The sequence below is a fragment of the Punica granatum genome, chromosome 8 (genome assembly GCF_007655135.1).
Source record: "Punica granatum isolate Tunisia-2019 chromosome 8, ASM765513v2, whole genome shotgun sequence".
NCBI lineage: Eukaryota > Viridiplantae > Streptophyta > Magnoliopsida > Myrtales > Lythraceae > Punica > Punica granatum.
In genome coordinates this window covers 4,467,109-4,484,419 of record NC_045134.1, presented here as the reverse complement: position 1 = coordinate 4,484,419, position 17,311 = coordinate 4,467,109, and the positions used below count along the sequence as shown (strand labels likewise).

At 43.3% G+C, this 17,311-nt stretch overlaps 4 protein-coding genes across 7 annotated transcripts; 2 read left to right on the top strand and 2 right to left on the bottom strand.

Moving 5' to 3' along the window:
- Positions 1-5,412: 5,412 nt before the first annotated feature.
- On the top strand, positions 5,413-9,611 carry LOC116189076 (O-fucosyltransferase 20-like). The gene is made up of 6 exons (XM_031518604.1): positions 5,413-6,446; positions 7,111-7,282; positions 7,776-7,865; positions 8,002-8,285; positions 8,624-8,882; positions 9,021-9,611. Exons 1-6 carry the CDS (start codon positions 5,536-5,538, stop codon positions 9,258-9,260), a joined length of 1,956 nt encoding a protein of 651 aa, XP_031374464.1. The 5' UTR covers positions 5,413-5,535; the 3' UTR covers positions 9,261-9,611.
- LOC116189077 (30S ribosomal protein 2, chloroplastic) lies at positions 9,425-11,385 on the bottom strand. 4 transcript variants are annotated; one of them, XR_004152310.1, is made up of 5 exons: positions 10,969-11,385; positions 10,595-10,696; positions 10,031-10,330; positions 9,837-9,928; positions 9,425-9,654 (listed from the first exon to the last, which is right to left on the bottom strand). XR_004152310.1 is itself a non-coding variant. In XM_031518605.1 (4 exons), exons 1-4 carry the CDS (start codon positions 11,287-11,289, stop codon positions 9,890-9,892), a joined length of 762 nt encoding a protein of 253 aa, XP_031374465.1. In that variant the 5' UTR covers positions 11,290-11,384; the 3' UTR covers positions 9,668-9,889. The 4 variants fall into 4 exon arrangements, 1 of the variants encoding a protein (XP_031374465.1); XR_004152311.1 differs by having other exon boundaries at positions 9,425-9,648; XR_004152309.1 differs by having other exon boundaries at positions 9,425-9,643.
- Positions 11,386-12,289: 904 nt separating this feature from the next.
- Positions 12,290-13,944, top strand: LOC116188086 (60S ribosomal protein L6-like). The gene is made up of 4 exons (XM_031517223.1): positions 12,290-12,616; positions 12,779-12,885; positions 13,326-13,507; positions 13,602-13,944. Exons 1-4 carry the CDS (start codon positions 12,366-12,368, stop codon positions 13,755-13,757), a joined length of 696 nt encoding a protein of 231 aa, XP_031373083.1. The 5' UTR covers positions 12,290-12,365; the 3' UTR covers positions 13,758-13,944.
- Positions 13,945-14,117: 173 nt separating this feature from the next.
- Positions 14,118-16,989, bottom strand: LOC116188083 (FT-interacting protein 1-like). The gene has a single exon (XM_031517218.1). The coding sequence runs from the start codon at positions 16,744-16,746 to the stop codon at positions 14,368-14,370; it is 2,379 nt and encodes a 792-aa protein (XP_031373078.1). The 5' UTR covers positions 16,747-16,989; the 3' UTR covers positions 14,118-14,367.
- Between the last annotated feature and the right edge of the window lie 322 nt (positions 16,990-17,311).

Here is a 17,311-nt window from a genome sequence, read left to right as displayed (position 1 = left end):
GACATGATCTATAGCATTGGATGATCGGAATCGTCTCGGAGGGACAACGGTTTTTCCCGATGACTTTGAGGTTCGAATCCAGGCACTTGTAAAATGGGCCGCAGCCCATGCACGGAGAGAATCCCATGTTTGGATTTCTCCTGTTCAGCCCAAATAACAGAAGTTCAACAAGCTGGCCAAAACTCTCTTATATCGCGATTAAACGTTAGGAGAACTTTATCCTTTAGTAGGCTGAAGCGGCTCGATTGGATTAGTCGAGAGCTCATTAGACTTCCGGATACAATGGTGCACACCAACAAAAATATTCAATGAACCTTACAACTAATTGGAATGTCTGAAAAATGAGAATCTGTACGAGTACTAGGAGGCCAGCTTATATCGCAACCACCAACCGATGCAATTGTCCCCACTCAGTTTTCTTATCGATCAACTTTCGTAACCGTTTAGGTTGCAATCCTTGTTGTGGGGGACGATAAATGTCGAGCCGTCGTGAACACGACAACCGGTGGGAAAAAGGATCACCGTACAAAAGTTTCAACGGTAAATTCCTTTCACTACATGTCGTGTTTTAGTAAGCTCTAACCTTCAATTAAATTAACACAATTTGCAATGTGTCTTGATCTTATTATAATATGCTCATATGTACATGTAATTATGTATATTATATGCATGTGTATGTATCCTGAGGTTGTTAGCACGTCCATTTTTATACGCTGTGAAATGAAAAAGGGCAGGTATGATGAACCTTATCGTAAGTCTCAACTTCCTTACCGAATATGTTGAATCAAATTCATTATTTAAACTATCTTCCTCCCTCTCTATTCTTTTTAATTAGTATAATTGTGTATTTCATTTATATCTATATATATATATATATATTGCGTAAGTAAATTGCTTACTAGCAAGTCAACATCTTTCTCCCTTCTCAATTTCTTGGCCTTACTTAATACAACTAATCTCCCTCCCTAATTCACTTCTGCTGAACTAAATTGATATCAAATAAGGATCTGGTAGCAGACGTGTCAACCGAGATAACCGACCAGGATCACATCAGCGACCAGGACAGCGCCATTTCGACTTGCTAGATGACATCAAAAGACGTTGCAGGTATTTCTCTCTCGAGCATTTGGGCTTTTAGATTGATGGTGGTTGCCCGATCAATTTAACGGAGTGTTGGACTAAGTTACTTCTGCAAATCAAAAACATGGAATTTGTGATTATCTTCAAGTTTTTGGAAAACTTATTTTATCTGATCCAATTAGTATTGCCATTTGTCTTGGTTGATGAAGCTCAGACAAGCCATGATACAGTATGAAATTTTTTTTAAAAAATAAAACAATAATATTGTGCGACTCTCTATATATATTAGTAGATGTAAAATAATTAATATATATATATATAATTATAATATCCTTGTATTTTTAAGACCGCGAGGTGTTTTCAACATATTAAATTAATTGATTTTTTTTTTGTTTAGGATCGGTGTAGTTTCGACACATAAAATTACTAATCATGAAATTGTGTTGGGACGTGATATCTATCTGATTCATTATTCAAAGTTCTTAAAGAATGAAAAAAAGCACAAAAAGAAAAATACAATTGATGATTAGTTAATTTTTTTTTCAATTGATTAATTGGGCAAAGCATCAAGAAACATAAGTAGAAATTCGAGAAGGCTAAGACGAGCTCGCCAGTAAGATGCGGCTTTACACAAAAAAAAAAAGAAGGTAAGATGTGGCCCAAAAAAAAAACAATATTGTGACTCTCTTTGTATTTTCTAGATGTAAAATAATATATAATGGATATCGATTTAGTTTTGACACGTACAATCACCAATTATGAAATCATGCCGGGACGTGATAATGTCTGATTCATTATTCAGAGATTTGAAGAATATAAATAAGCACACAACGAAAAATAAAATTGAGGATTAGTTAACCATTTATTTTCAATTTATTAATTGGCCAAGTCATCAAGAAATGTAAGTGGAAATTAGAGAAGGCCAAAGCCAACTAGCTATTAAGATAGAGCAGGACACCTACTCTTACCTAAGTTTTATGAAATAATTTTGTTAATTAATCGTAATAATATGCAGAAGCTTTTTGGTGGGTATAGAGTATCACATCAACCATCTCTAAATTATATAAAATCATTATTAATAATACTTTAATGAAAAATGGGCCATGAAAACCATGTATAGAAGTTAACGTTTTAAATTTACCTAAAAAAAATCATAGAAGTTGTTGAATGAAGGACAGGCTCAACTTGGATCCCCAAATGTCCTGCAGCCCTTGCTGTTGTCACCCTCGAGACTATATGCATACATATATATTTGTCTGTGTGTATATGTATTTTATACATGGACTATACTAAGGTTTATTAAATACAGGTAGCTAAGCCACTTTTTGTTTATATATGGAGATGATTTTCTAGAAGAATTATTTCTTATCTTATTGTTCTTATCGTGTAAGAATTAATAGAATTTCGAGAAATTATCTGTTTAGAATGAAATGATTAGATCTCCATCAACCAACATGGCAGGGATGGACCGAGAGGGGCTGGGAGTGGCAGTTGCCCTCCCTAAATTTTCACGCCTTAAAGAAATTTACGTATAATCCTTCAAATTTTAATAAAATTTCTTATATTCACCTCCTCTAACTCGGGAAAACTATCATATAGTTTGCCCCCTCAAAAATCTCGCTCCCGCTAATTCCAAACTCTGGGTCCGTCCCTGCAACACGGCGACGTTGCGATGCCCTCTCCGGTTGCTTCTGATGGTTCATTCGGCTCGGACTAATAGCCCAAGTCATTGCCGGACACCTGAGTTCGGCCAGCCAATCATGTTCGATTAGTCAATAATGATATAACAAACTGTTCACAACTTATTACATGCGGACTAAATAATACAAAACACTCTGATTATCTTATTATCTTATGTACGCACGACATTCCAACATTCATATATTCCCTTTTTATTTCACATAGATTAACCAATAATTCTGTGGTTTGACTTGTCCAATCTGATGAGAGAGCTTGGAGTTGAATCAATTTATACATTGATATATTTTATCAATTGTTAATTATTTTCTCCCTAATGAGGGTTAAGAGCTGACTAATAATATTTACCAATAGAAATGTGACATATCTCGAAGTTGGGGTGGTTCATATCGTTTTCAATTTCAGCCAAAAAAAAAATACCAAAAACAAAACTGAGAAAATGAGAGATGAGCCAAACCTTTGACTCTCTAACATACATATATATGTGAGCTGTCTAGGTTTTGCTTCTATCAGTCCAGAATTGTATTTTATTTATTTTATAAGTATAGAGGGAAAGAGTAGTTGGGGGATATCTGTACAGGCGAAATTCACTTTTAATTAAACTATAAAAATAATAATAAACATAAGCATAAATTAAGAAATTTAAAGTTTAGTATACGAAAAATGATGTTGGGTTAGTATATATGCATAAGCACAGAGACAGTTTTGTGGCACGATATGACATCTGCTGCTAGCTTAGTAACTTTTGATAATACAGCCTTTTGGTCCCTAGAGGCCGTTGTGGGCTGCGAGAGCGAGGTACTATGTTATCTCGAGCCACCACTGACTTATGAAGCAAGATTTTCGAGAACTAAACATCATGAGATCAGATGTTTGAAGAATTTGGTTATTAGCATAAAGAGAGGTATATATGTATGTATATAGATGGGGAGAGGGGAGGGACCAATGAAGTTAGGCCTATGGGGAAATCGTATATTATGCTTAAGATGTACTCAAAGAGAAAAGTGTGCATCGCTTTTCAAACTTAGTCCGAAAAACACAAGACCATCGAGAATCAGCCGGAGGCGAACATGCCAGTGGCAGCTTATCTTCTACTATTGCAGACTTAACTCGCTAAACACTCTCATTTATTCCCAATCTTCTATGTCATGAATACATGTAATTACGTACAATGCACGATTTACTTAAGGATATGGCTTGTTAAGGAATTGTAAGGACGATTATGTTATGTTTGACGTGTGGGGTTCGAGAATGATTGAGCCATGAATGGTCTTGGGGGGGTGTTAGTGGCTTCCCCATTGGCAAAATGGAGCAAAGGGGCGAATGGTAATTCGGCCACGTAAGCAAATTGTTATGAGTAAGAAACCAAAGAGAAGAGGAAATCAATGGACTGTTGATTGAGATTCACGGATTTGGAAACTTGAGGACCAATAATTAATCATGGTGAATTTGATGTTTCCATTGGATGCATTCTACTACAACCTCAAGTATGGCTTTGATAATAATAGGAGGCAATCATCATAAACGCTCCAATTTAGTCTCGTTCTTGTTCTTTTTTCTTTTTTAAGTTACCTATGCCCTATTGAGCCTCACCACGAATGCCGGTAAACCACCTCCGTTACACAATTTATTGTATTCTGTCGCCTTCGTCTTAAAACTCACTTTCTTATGAATCTATTGCATAATGTAGTTTCTGTAACCATCGGAGCCGTATGACCAACATATAGATGATTGTTATTTGTTAAGCACCGTAAATAACAATATTAGCATTTTATCGTTATGCACGATTCATTTTAAGAAAATCAATTATATTCGTAATAGAAGCGAAATAGGTCACTGAATGAATGGGTCGGCGTTTCTATCGAGTGGCCAATGTATTGGAATCCGAGAACGTGAACCGATTGGGTTCATGTGAAGATTAGACTTCTTGGCAGACAAAACATATACACTAAACAATTGTAAAGGAAGGAAATGCAATGGAAAGTGTCCGTACACATTTTGAGGAATATCATATAAATTCTTTTGGATGGTAATGATATATATATAATTTCTTATCACACGACAAGCTTCATATAAATCTTGATGTGAAAATGATAGATCATCCGCCTCAAAATGTTAACGACATCCCTTTCATTAGTTGGAACCTAAGTGCCCCTAATTTAACAATTTTTTTGACTCCTTCCAGTCCTATAAGCCTCATCGATATCGTCCCTTCCCTGCAAGTTCATCGTGTAGAGCCATCAGCATAGCCAAGAAATGTCGTAAAGTCAATCTTTATCGTATATCGGTAGCATTTTAGTTTCATAGGTTTCCGATATCAAATCATTTTTCTATCACCCCTGTTTCGAGTTAAACTAGTTCGTTTCTACCTTTTTCAAAAATCTTTCAATTATTTGTCGGAGGTGAAATATCAATTATTTAAGTTTCTCACATTTGATATTAATCATTAAATATAAGCTTCGAACTGCTTCATTGTAGATAAAATCCTACCATTGAGAACTCAGTTTACCGATTAATTATGTCCTACTCGTTTTTGCTAATTTTTAATTCAAGAAATTGAATAATTTGATATACATGATTAGGAATATACAAATTCCACTAAATAATCACCAACCACCCTTTATATTCAAATACTCATGACAACTGCCCACGCATCAAACGCTCCTCCTCCGCCTTCCCGCCGCCTCGCCCCTGCCATCCTCTGCCTCTCTCTCTGTCTCCGACCACTCTGTCATCTCCGTTTCTGCCGAATTAACAATGAGCAGGCCGAAGAAGAAGCTCTCGTACATCTCTGTCCCATCACAGACAGTCAACTCCCTCTCCCCGTCCTCTCTCCAGTCTCTCCTCATCTCCCCGAAGAAGCCGAAGAGCCCGAGCAGAACCTTCCCTGGTTGGCTGTGCTTGACCTCTCCTCGGCTATGGTTCCTGGCCCTCTCCCTAGTCAGCCTCTTCGGCATGCTCAGGCTCGGGTACAACCTCGACCCCCTAGTCATTCCTGTCTCCTCGTATCCCTGTGCCACCGCAACATGGTCCAAGGTGCAGGGATTAGTCCCGCGCGAATTCTCGAAAAGAAAGCTCAGTGCTGGTCTGCAAGGCGGTGTTGATAGTCAGAAACTGACACTGGACTCTCACGGATTCTCTGTGACCCAGAAACTGATCGGGTCAAACGTCCCGGACGGTGACCATGTAAAGGGTCGACTGGAGGGGCAACTCCACGGCATTCACGGGCAATCACAGGCGCTGGCCTCTCACGAATCCTCCATGGCCCATCTCAGCATTGAGGCGAAGGACCGGGGGACCAATCTCTGGAAATGGGACCAGGAACAGGCATCCAGTGGCATTGCCGGTCAGTTGCACGCAAAAGTCTCACCTGAATCCTGGACTCTGCAGAAGCAGTCAAGCAATGATGGAGGCTTCGACTCAGAGGGTGAGTTCTGGAAGCAACCCGACGGGATGGGCTACCGGGGCTGCTTGGAGTTCAGCAAGGAGTACAGGAGACACACCGAGACGATATTGAAGGACCGGAGGAAGTATCTGCTGGTGGTGGCTTCGGGTGGGCTGAACCAGCAGAGGAACCAGATCGTGGACGCTGTGGTGATTGCTCGGATCCTCGGGGCAGCACTCGTTGTGCCCATTTTGCAAGTCAACCTCATATGGGGCGACGAAAGGTGATGCAACCGATTCCATTAGAACTTCCAACCACACAACCTCGAAATATCAGTAAAACTCAATCCAAATACTAATCATCATCATCATCGATTTCTTTGGTTTGTTTTGAACTCGGAAAGCCTTGCTTATGGCATCGCCAATGGCCAGGTTGTCGAAAACATATTCTTTTCATTGCAGGCAACCTTTTAGTGTGCGTGCACAAAATCTTAGGGAGCTTTCCGAAGTCCTTTTTTCCTTTGGGAAGCCGTTAGGGGAACTATTTGCCTTTTTCGGGTCAACATCTTCCATGAGTTGTCAACAATACCCGATAAACGCAAGAGGCTCCATAAGCCATAACTTTTGTCGACAATCTTCCCATCTCGACGGCATTAGCCCTTTCTTGGATAAAATCACGATGGCTGGCCAGTTCGGGTAGAAGAAAACCGAACTTTCGACTCGGAAAGAATACAATGCCGTGACATAATTTCATTTCATTGTGCCCGACGAATTGAAAACTTAACAATACATTATACTCTGACATTGTAGGCAATAAAATCTAGATGCGGTTTTTGTTTCCTTTATCAAAAGAATCCATCCCCGTATCGCCTCCGACTGAGATATCAATGTTATGTGGCATTGCTTAAAGGTTTGACTGAGGATGAATTATAACTTCTTTGTTCGCAGTGAGTTCTCGGACATTTTCGATTTGGACCAATTCAAGAGAGTTCTAGCCGACGATGTGAGGGTAGTTTCATCCCTGCCGTCCAAGCACCTGAGGACGAGGCCGCTGGTCGATAACCTCACCCCCGCTGCCCACATCTCTCCTGACTGGATCCGTGCTCGCTACCTTAAGAAGGTAAGAAGCTACGTCGAATCCGAGTAACCGTACCGACTAACTTATATATCCATCCATTTTATGAAACCAAATTCCAACTACTTCTCAATTATTGCCTTTCTTTCTATTTTCCTTGAAATGTCACAAAGGCATCTTTGACCCACAAATTTTGTTTGTATATTTGGAAACATAAGCTTAGTTGCAGGCCACATTTTATACTTTTATTTTTCTTTAGCTTTTCCCAATTTTTCTTCTCTTTATGTTGATTCATCGATGTAATGTAATTATTTCTATGAAGGGCAAAAGATTCATTGGCCACATTCACAAATATCATCACCAATTATGACCCATGACAAGATTATATTATTTTTTGGAAATAAAAATTGGAAAGAAAATGCAATTCCATGGTCCGGTCCGTATGATATATCATTTTGATCCCAAGTTATGATAGATATCGTGCCATATGGCCTCATATGCGACAGTAACATGAGTTTTGGTTTCGACGAAATCGCAGTTGGAGAGAGTTGGAGTGTTGCTGCTAAGGGGTCTGGATTCAAGGCTGTCCAAGGACCTTCCTTCCGATCTTCAAAAGCTTCGGTGCAAGGTAACTCGCGAATTCGATACCAATCATCCACATAAATCGGAGCCGATATTTCCCTGTGGAGATCGCGGTTTACAACTTGGACTACTAGCGAACTTGGACCTCATTTTCATCTGATGCATCGGTCTGGGCAATGTAGGCTGCTTTCCAGGCTTTGAGGTTTGCCCCGGGAATACAGGAACTCGGGAACAGGCTCGCAGAGAGGATGCGGAGCAAGGGCCCATACCTCGCCCTCCATCTAAGGATGGAGAAGGATGTGTGGGTGAGGACAGGATGCCTTCCCGGGCTGAGCTCCAAGTATGATGAGCTGATTAACATCGAGCGGCAGAGACACCCAGAGCTCCTCACCGCCAAATCCAACATGACCTATCACGAGCGGAAACTTGCCGGTCTGTGCCCCCTCAATGCAGCGGAAGTCACCAGGTGAGCTACTTGGTACTGCAGTAACTGTCCTTTCACTTGGCTATGGGAAACTGTTTCGGTTTTCCATTTCACGTGGAAAACGAAAACAACAGAAAACTTTTACCATTTCCTAAATGTTTTCCAATTTATGAAGGACTTCGAAACTTCTTTCCAGAACCAAATAGGCTGGAAGACAACACACTTTCCCCGGTTTTTGCTACATATGTAACTATGTGATTCTACGTGGACAAGAGATTGAGTTAACAGCCATCAGGAAATCCATTACGATTTATTTTCGAGTTTACATTTGGCTATTTTTTCTCCGATACGTAGTTGATGTATCATTTTCGGACTTTTAGGTTGCTAAAGGCTCTCGGGGCCCCAAAGAATGCAAGGATATACTGGGCAGGAGGGCAACCGCTCGGAGGGAAGGAAGCACTGCTCCCATTGATCAGGGAGTTCCCGAATTTCTACAACAAGGAAGACATCGCACTGCCCGGCGAGTTGAAACCATTTGCACACCGAGCCTCTGTCATGGCAGCAATCGACTATATCATATGTGAGAAAAGCGACATCTTCATGCCCTCCCATGGAGGTAACATGGGCCATGCCCTCCAGGTATCACAGACCCCAACTCAACCTCATTCTTTTATTTACTGTTAGTCTCCAACACAACCGGATTGGACAACTCACACATGCTACAAAAGCGGCATTCTCATACTTACTAAGGTGTGAAACTGTTTTCATGGAAAACAGGGGCAGAGGGCGTATGCAGGGCATAAGAAGTACATAACACCGAACAAGAGGCAAATGCTGCCCTACTTCTTGAACGCCCCTATTCCCGAGTCAGAGTTCAACAGGATCATGCGCGATGTGCACCGGGATTCACTGGGACAGCCCGATCTAAAGATAGGTAAACTCAGAAGAGATGTCACCAAGTTCCCTATACCCGAGTGCATGTGCAACAGTTCAAACGCTGCCCATTCTTTCTCTTAACCGAAGCTTCTGAAAGGATTACCGAGAAAGATGGTCCACCGAAATTGAAGACCACAGATTGGATATTCCAACGGATACCACGTCCAGAACAAGTGAGTCCCAAACGGTATTATCGAGGCACTAATGGGGAGAGTTTTGCCCCGGAGATCAGGAACAGCACATAATACGACCTCAGATTTTTTCATTCTTTATTTAATAACTATCAAGATAAGTACAAATTATATCGATGTAAAATTATATTAACAGGATTAGCAGATACATGTATTTTCTTCTCTCCTCTTCGGTTTTTGTATAGAAGATACCCATATTGAGATCCATATTGAAAGTTGGCATTTCCTCGAGACCTTTATTCTTCTTCTAGTATCTGCCATCTTTTCTACAGTCTACACTTACTCTTGCAAGATATATTAACACGCATTAGAACCGGCATTAGAAAATTTTGATTGAATATTCATTGTTGTATTACGTTAATATGGATTCATAATCTTACATTATAGTTCAGGCACTCAAAGAGAAGAGCGAAAAGAAAAGGCCAAAAATGGAGGAGCGACCCGAGGACAACTAATAAAATCTTACATTGAATTGAAGTACAATCTCCCGAAAGGGAAGCCTGCGGTGTGCATATACCCCTAAGCTTTGTTCACTCGAATCTTCTGCCCTTCCAACAACTGCAAGCAAAGACAGAATCCGTTAAAAACATATCAGAAAGGCCTCAAATACTAAATCTGAATTACAAGAAAGTCTCTAATGGAATAAGGAGAACAACTCACAGCATTGTTAAATGATGAAATTGCAGCCTCCACATCCTCTTGTGATGAGAAGGATACGAAGCCGAACCCGCTGGATTTCGAGGTTCCAGGGACCCTCGAGACCTTTGCACTGAGCACGTTTCCTTTCTGGGAGAAAAACTGCTTCAGGGATTCTGTTGTTACGGTCTTTGCAAGGTTACCTACATATACTTTGTGGGGGCTGTCAACGAACTGGGATTCCTCGGCTTGGAGGAAGGAAAAGTCTACTGAGGGCAAAGGTTTCTCAGTGATGTTTACTTTGACCTCGCGCCCTCCAATTTCCTGCCAGGAAAAACAAAGATGAACAACACTTCTTCTAGTTACATGAAGATTCTCTATAAACTGCATACTTCAATCAAGTAAAGATCATTTTCCAACCACATTGTCCAGAAAGTTACAATGAAGCAAAGCACAACAATCAACTGTTATCCACAAATCCCGAGCAATTTCAGTGGACAAACGCCGACTGCCATCAACGGCATTCGGCACAGTTCAGGACCGGCCAAAGAGGAGCCTATCCCGAAAGACAAGGAGACTGAGACTTACAGTGCCATTGAGTTTCTCGATCACCGCATTAGCATCTTCGACGGTTTTCATTGTCACAAACGCAAAACGGCGACTCCTTCCAGTGTACTTATCATACATCACCTAAGACAGAAAACAGTGGGAATGAGATCAAAATTTCAGATTTTTGGCTCAGTGCCCCGTTTCTTCACCGCTCCATTCACCCATATCGACCCTCTCGGCACTTAAATGGACTTTTAACCCATCGGAGTAAGTTATCAAGCAAGCAGAACAACAAAAGACAGCAACATCAGGGCAAAGAGAGATTTCTACACAACAAGGAGACATACTTGACCAAAATATTGATAAGAGCAACAGAGACACATAATAGAAATGACAGATAGAACTCGAAATACCTCGACTTTCTCGACCAAGCCGTGCTCCTCGACTATACGGGTGAGCTCGGCGTTGCCGACGTTCCTCGGGATGTTTCCGACATAGAGCCTCCTCGCAGCCTCCGAGGATGGGCCAGGAGCGGCAGCAGGAGCCGATGTCGCCTCCTCGGCCACAGCCGAGAGTCTTGTCCTATGAGGAGCGGATAAGGATGGAAATGTCGGGAATTTACGGTTGAGCTGGGAAAGGGTGTTGGGTCTGAGGATTTGGACAGAGAGCTTCGTGGGGCGGTGGTGGAGGAGATTGTGGGGTGACGACAGTGAACACAACGACATTGAAGCCATTGAAGCCGTTCCTCCGCTTCTTGCTCGACCCGGAAAGGAACTTCAAAATTGCAGCTTTGATGAGGGGTTCAGTGAGAGAGAGAGAGAAGCAGCAAGTGAAAGAAGATAAATACCATTATCTACTTCTTGTTGATATCTATGGACATGCCCATGGGCTAAATTTTAGATTCTCATTGGGCTCAAATGGCCCAATTTGATATGCATAACTAGGGGTGTTCGGGTCCGAGTTATTTCGTGATTTGGGAGTAGTCTACATATTCATATCGATCTTGGTTACGATCCAAGAGATCGATCTATTACGTGAGAAGCTACCTCTATTGATGCATGTGGCCTAGCAGGAACTGCCTTCAAGAATCGACGATGAGATTCTATGATCTTCTTTCTCGTACCTGATCATATACATTTTCCATCACATTGATCCTCACCAGAGGGCAAAGGCCGTGCTATGAGGGCACCCCTCAATCTGTCAATCATACTTCCAAGGGGGTATTCCGTTCATATCAAATCAATAGTTGTCATGCATCAGTTTTCATTCAGATGATCAATTCGTCACACAACTTATTCAGATCGTCGGCTTATAAGGAAAGTATCATGCGGGTACGAACTTTGCCAGAAGGTTGTTGGTCCACATTTAGACAGTAGAACTGATACAAGATAATAAAACGACTTTCTAATATCATATTCGTTAATTCTGGTGGATCTTGGACTGGTTTCTGTATCCTTAGCTTAGATTTTTCAATCAATTCATGTATTTTTTAGATTCCAAATAAAACATGACTTATTGAATTATTGTTAAGTAAATGGAATTCTAATGTTTTAGGCGGACTCCAAATTTAATGTTGAATAATATATTTTATACGAAACAAACAAAAAAACCTCTTTTATTTTTTTTTAAAAAAAGATTTCTTTCGGCCCAATAAGGCCCAATCCTCCGAGCCCATGACCCAAACTCCTTCTAGGTTTTCCATCTCTTCTCCTAGGGTTTATACGCAACCTTAAAATCTGCCGTCAAGCTCTCATTTACAGAGACGGAGAAGAGGAGAGAGAGAGAGAGAGAGAGGGAGAGAGCTGCAGCAATGGCGCCGAAGACACCGAGGGTGAGCAGGAACCCGGAGCTGGTCCGCGGGGTCGGCAAGTACTCCAGGTCGCAGATGTACCACAAGAAGGGTCTCTGGGCCATCAAGGCCAAGCACGGCGGCCAGTTCCCCCGCCACGACCCTAAGCCGAAGCCTGAGGTCGCCGCCGCGAAGCCTCCCAAGTTCTACCCGGCTGACGACGTCAAGAAGCCCCTCACTAACAAGCGCAAGCCCAAGCCTACCAAGCTCAGGTTACATATCTATGGACCCTTAAGCTTTAGTTCAGCTGTAAAGTTGGATCTTTTCTGTGACTGGCGGGCTTGATTGGTTGTAGATTTTTGGATGTTGTGTTGATGCTTGTGTAGTTTGGGCATTGTTAATCTCAATGATCTCTGTCAATGCTTGTGATCTAGGGCTAGCATTACCCCGGGAACAGTGTTGATTATCCTCGCTGGGAGGTTTAAGGGCAAGAGGGTCGTATTCTTGAAGCAGCTTCCGTCCGGATTGCTCCTTATCACTGGTGAGAACCATTTATTTCGGTTGCTCGATGTTTACTGTTTGCTTGTGTTATTGCTTTGCAAAGATAGTGTTTTGGATCCTGAATCGTCGATATGCTGTGGGGTTTAATCAGTGGGCTTATTGCGATATGCGAAAGAAATACAATGTCTTTCTGATGTGTGTTTGCAATTTGCATTCGTCATTTTTTATCTCACATTGTTCTTGATTTTCACTGGTTGAATCCGAAGATTCAAAAACTTGTTATCTTTGAGTAGTTGTGATCCCCGATTTGGAAGAAAACTGCATGACTCAAGAATGATGTGTATTTAAATTTGTATAAGTGAAAATCAAATTAATGCCTACGCATTATGATCGAAGTTTGTGTTTTAAGAATGCTTCTGTCACTTTGAGGTTGATTATCATTTGGTCTTTTTCTGCTGCTCTTGAAACATGTAATTGCAGGTCCTTTCAAGATCAATGGTGTGCCCCTCAGAAGGGTGAACCAGTCCTATCTGATTGCAACCTCAACCAAGGTTGACATCTCTGGTGTTAATGTTGAGAAGTTTGATGATAAGTACTTCGGGAAGAAAGCCGAGAAGAAGAAGAAGAAGGGAGAGGGCGAGTTCTTCGAGGCCGAGAAAGAGGTCAGCAGTGTGACTCGACATCGTCTTCTTGTTAATCTTTTTCTTGATTTGCATGGTCTTAACTTTTTATATGATATATTCTTATAAAATGCAGGAGAAGAACGTCCTTCCACAGGAGAAGAAAGATGATCAGAAATCAGTGGACGCTCCCTTGATAAAGTCCATTGAAGGTGTGCCTGACTTGAAGACCTATTTGGCTGCTAGATTCTCTCTGAAGGCAGGCATGAAACCTCACGAGCTCGTTTTCTAGACACCAAACATTAGTGTTCAGAGGGTTTATCTTGCACCTGTACTTCTGAATATCACTGGGCAGTATATTTGTTGTTCTGCTTTCATTTTTGCCGTTCGTGTTATGCGTTTTTGGAGTAATATGACCATGCAATACTTTCAAGACATGAGATGAGGTCCCATCAATTTCATGAGCTGCAATTTTACTACTTGTTATGTCCATTTATTAGTCAGGAAGGTCTTCATCTACTGTCGTGGTTGATTAGAACTACATATAGCTGCATAAGTTTCTTCTTTCATCGGGGGATGGTGAAATCAGCCCATAGAGCGGCATGTTTTGTTTGGCCGCGTTCTATAACAAAGCAGTTGCGTGTGCTGGTCATAGAGAAAATGTTCCTTTGGTACAAATATCAATATCAAACGTTTACATCACAGTACACTTAATGAAAAATATACAGCAGATGAAATGACTATCAGGTACAAGTTCTAGGAAAACATCGAAAGACTGTCTAAAAATATTGCGAGCCCAAAAGGGGTTACGAAATACGACCGTCTGTTTAAAATCTCACAAGCTCGTGACAGTTTGGTGGAGTATAATTAGAGCTGATGTGATACAGTCTGATAAAGGATAGTTAGAGTAAGCCATCAGCTCGGGCAGACAACCTCTTGAAGAAGTTGCTTGGGACTGAGGGCAACTTGCTCCGGAACCGAGGGTGGCGGAGATAATACAGACCCGTCACGAGAGCTACCACCCGGAATGGGGTCGCGTAGAGCACCACTGCAGCACATAGGCAGAACATTATGAACAGACCAGTAGCCCTGGGGTCCCTCCAAACCAATAGGGACTGGACCCTCTCCCCTTGTATTGCCACGTCGCCGACCACCGTCTGTATCCTACCTGCCACACTCCTGAGCCGGTCATACCTCATCCGCACGATGTCGTGCGGTCTGGAAGTCGGGAATGTGTCAAACTCCTCATCGAGCTCGTCTGGGTGGACCGCCTCTGCCCATGAGAGCTTGGTGTCCACGTGGGGTGGGTGCCTTGGCCGGTACCGGTAGTTCCACAGCCCAATGAGGAACATATAGAGGAAAATAGTCGGGAGTATCAGCTCCGGATACCATATCAGGATCAGGAAAAGCACATGGACGAGGACCGAGGTCGTGGGGTTCCTCCAGTTGCAGACGTCCCCGAACCACCTGCCCATCGAGATGGCCCCCGAGAGCAGGGACATGATCCGGAAGAAGTTGGCCTTGCTCCTCCTCATGCTCCACATGTGTGAGTCCACATCGAGCATGTACTCCACCACCTCCTTCCTGAGGGGCGGCTCGGCCCTCGCAAGCCTTGTAGCCACGATGTTCATCGCCTGGTACCGGAGGTTGTCCACCTGGTTCACCGTAAGCGGATGCAGGTAGTGCATCTTGGGGAGCAAAGGATGACCGTAGACGTATATCATGTTGGCTAGGGACAGGGTCGTGAACCGGAATGCCAGCAGTAGTTCACCCATTTTCTTCACCCCGTTCGGCTGCAGAACGAGAAGCGGGTAGGAGTGCGTGTACATGCGGTGCGCCTCCAGCATCGAGAGGCGGATCCTCACCTTCCCGATCCGTGAATCCCTTGCCCCTCCGTTACCCGGTTTCTCACCCCCACCCAGGTGGCAGTTATCGAACACGCCCAAGGTCATCACAGTGCAGGGGTCGTAAACCTCCCAGGTGTATTGCTCGTTCCACTTGGGGTTCAGCGCATCGAGGATTGTTCGGGTCCGGACCCACTTCTGACCATACTTGGCGACACAATACGGGTCCGTGAATCCTCGGCCGTCCTTCATCTTCGTCGGGAGAAGCCCCTGAGCCCCCAAGATCCCGACCTCGAGTATCCCTATCGGCTCTTTCCATAGCTGCCTAGCGGTCGGCCTTTGATCACTTATGTACATTGTGGACTCATCTAAGACATGATACCCGCCCTCCAAGCATACTCTCAGGTGGATCCTACTTGAGAACTTGAGCTCTTTCCTCCGGTCCACCTCCAAGACTCCGAACCCGAACTTTTCTAGGTTGAACCACCGGGAATGAACTGGCCTGTGATCTAGCCTCTTCTCAAAAGTTTCAAGAGGGAGGCTAATCTTCCCGAGCACCTCTTCCTTCGAAGGATGGACCCGATCCTCAATTGTCACCAGTAGGTGCTCCTCAAATGGCTCGGCCACCACAAACACCAGATCCTCGTTCCAGACAGGGTTTGTGGTCTGAGTAGGACAAACCTTTGTCCTAATGACTTGGCTTCCCACCTGTGCTTTCACTAAGACCTCCGGGAGTCGGGCCCGGTCGCTCGGGATGACATCCTGAGCCTCAATCACGTTCACTCTGAGATACCACAGCTTCGGGGACACGTAGACCTTCGACCGCACACTGAAGATACCTTCTCCGCGGACAGAGGCCGCATTGGAGTGCCAAGCCTCGGGGAAGCCCTCATCAGCCTGAGTCCCAATCCAAACCGCGAGCATTATATCCCCTCTCACCTTGGCTCCTCGCCTGTCCTCGAGCCTGTACCATTGTGGAGCCAGTGGACTGTCGGGTGGGAGCCGTGTGGGGACCTCGTTCAAGTCGAACACGACCCTCCCTATGTAGTCATCCCTTCCCACCATCTCTTTGTCCTTCACGAATACCTCCAGGACCGATGACTGGATTTGGTCCTTGGAGAAGGCAAACACTTGGTTCCACTCTGGGTTCATCTTCTTGTCAAGGTGCTTTGTCCGGCCCTTATAGTTCCCGAGCTTCACCTCCACGTAAGGGTCGCAGCTGCCTGTGATGGCGCTTGAGGGAAGGTCCTTAGCCTTCACAACCCGAGCATAGAGGTAGAACATTTGCTCAACGAGGTCGTAAGTGCTGGCATACCTCTCGCCGCTGTTCATCCACCCTCTACCACCGTAGGTCCCACCATTTGGCCACCTTTGGTCCCCAAGGTCGGGTTTCGTGTCCTTGACCTTGAACTCATCGGGGTCGACTGCTGGATTCATGGTGATATGTGTATAGAAATTTGTATCGCGATAGACTCTTGAGCCGGAGGGTGAGCTTTACTTTGGCGAGTGTTTGAGTTTGGCGCCTAAAAGATTTGAGTTTGTGTTTCAGTAGATCATCGCATGCTTATGAGAGACCAACCTGCTTTCGTAGGAGTGGGAACAGAAGAAGAATCGGTTTGTTTTGGGAGTCTGTTGATACAGAAAAGCTTGAGTTTTCGGGAATATAGGGGGGCACCACGGAGGAGAATAATTCGATACTCAGTATGGATTCTGTTGAGACATATAAGGAACATTGAGAACAGTAGCTCGTCACGAGCTTAGAGGTTCAAGGAATCAGACGGCCACAAGAAACCGAAGCTGAATCGGGAAGCAAAGAAGAATTCCCAGCAGAGAAAGCAGATCAGTAAAAAGGGGAGAGGAGAGAGATCTTTTCCATAGCAAGAAAGGAATGTTTTCATGAAGAAGAGACATTAACGTGAAGAAGGCAGAGATTGGAAAAGGAGAATGTCTGTTGGGTTCTTTTCTTTGTATCAGAGAAAGGAATGATTTGATGAAGAGACCA

Coding starts and splice junctions, on each gene's coding strand:
- LOC116189076 (XM_031518604.1), top strand. CDS start 5,536: ATGAGCAGGCCGAAGAAGAAGCTCTCGTACATCTCTGTCCCATCACAG. Junction 8,286..8,623: donor AATGCAGCGGAAGTCACCAG/GTGAGCTACTTG, acceptor TCGGACTTTTAG/GTTGCTAAAGGCTCTCGGGG. Junction 8,883..9,020: donor ACATGGGCCATGCCCTCCAG/GTATCACAGACC, acceptor CATGGAAAACAG/GGGCAGAGGGCGTATGCAGG.
- LOC116189077 (XM_031518605.1), bottom strand. CDS start 11,289: ATGGCTTCAATGTCGTTGTGTTCACTGTCGTCACCCCACAATCTCCTC. Junction 10,697..10,968: donor GCTTGGTCGAGAAAGTCGAG/GTATTTCGAGTT, acceptor TTTCTGTCTTAG/GTGATGTATGATAAGTACAC. Junction 10,331..10,594: donor TCGAGAAACTCAATGGCACT/GTAAGTCTCAGT, acceptor TTTTCCTGGCAG/GAAATTGGAGGGCGCGAGGT.
- LOC116188086 (XM_031517223.1), top strand. CDS start 12,366: ATGGCGCCGAAGACACCGAGGGTGAGCAGGAACCCGGAGCTGGTCCGC. Junction 12,617..12,778: donor CCCAAGCCTACCAAGCTCAG/GTTACATATCTA, acceptor CTTGTGATCTAG/GGCTAGCATTACCCCGGGAA. Junction 13,508..13,601: donor TCTTCGAGGCCGAGAAAGAG/GTCAGCAGTGTG, acceptor TATAAAATGCAG/GAGAAGAACGTCCTTCCACA.
- LOC116188083 (XM_031517218.1), bottom strand. CDS start 16,746: ATGAATCCAGCAGTCGACCCCGATGAGTTCAAGGTCAAGGACACGAAA.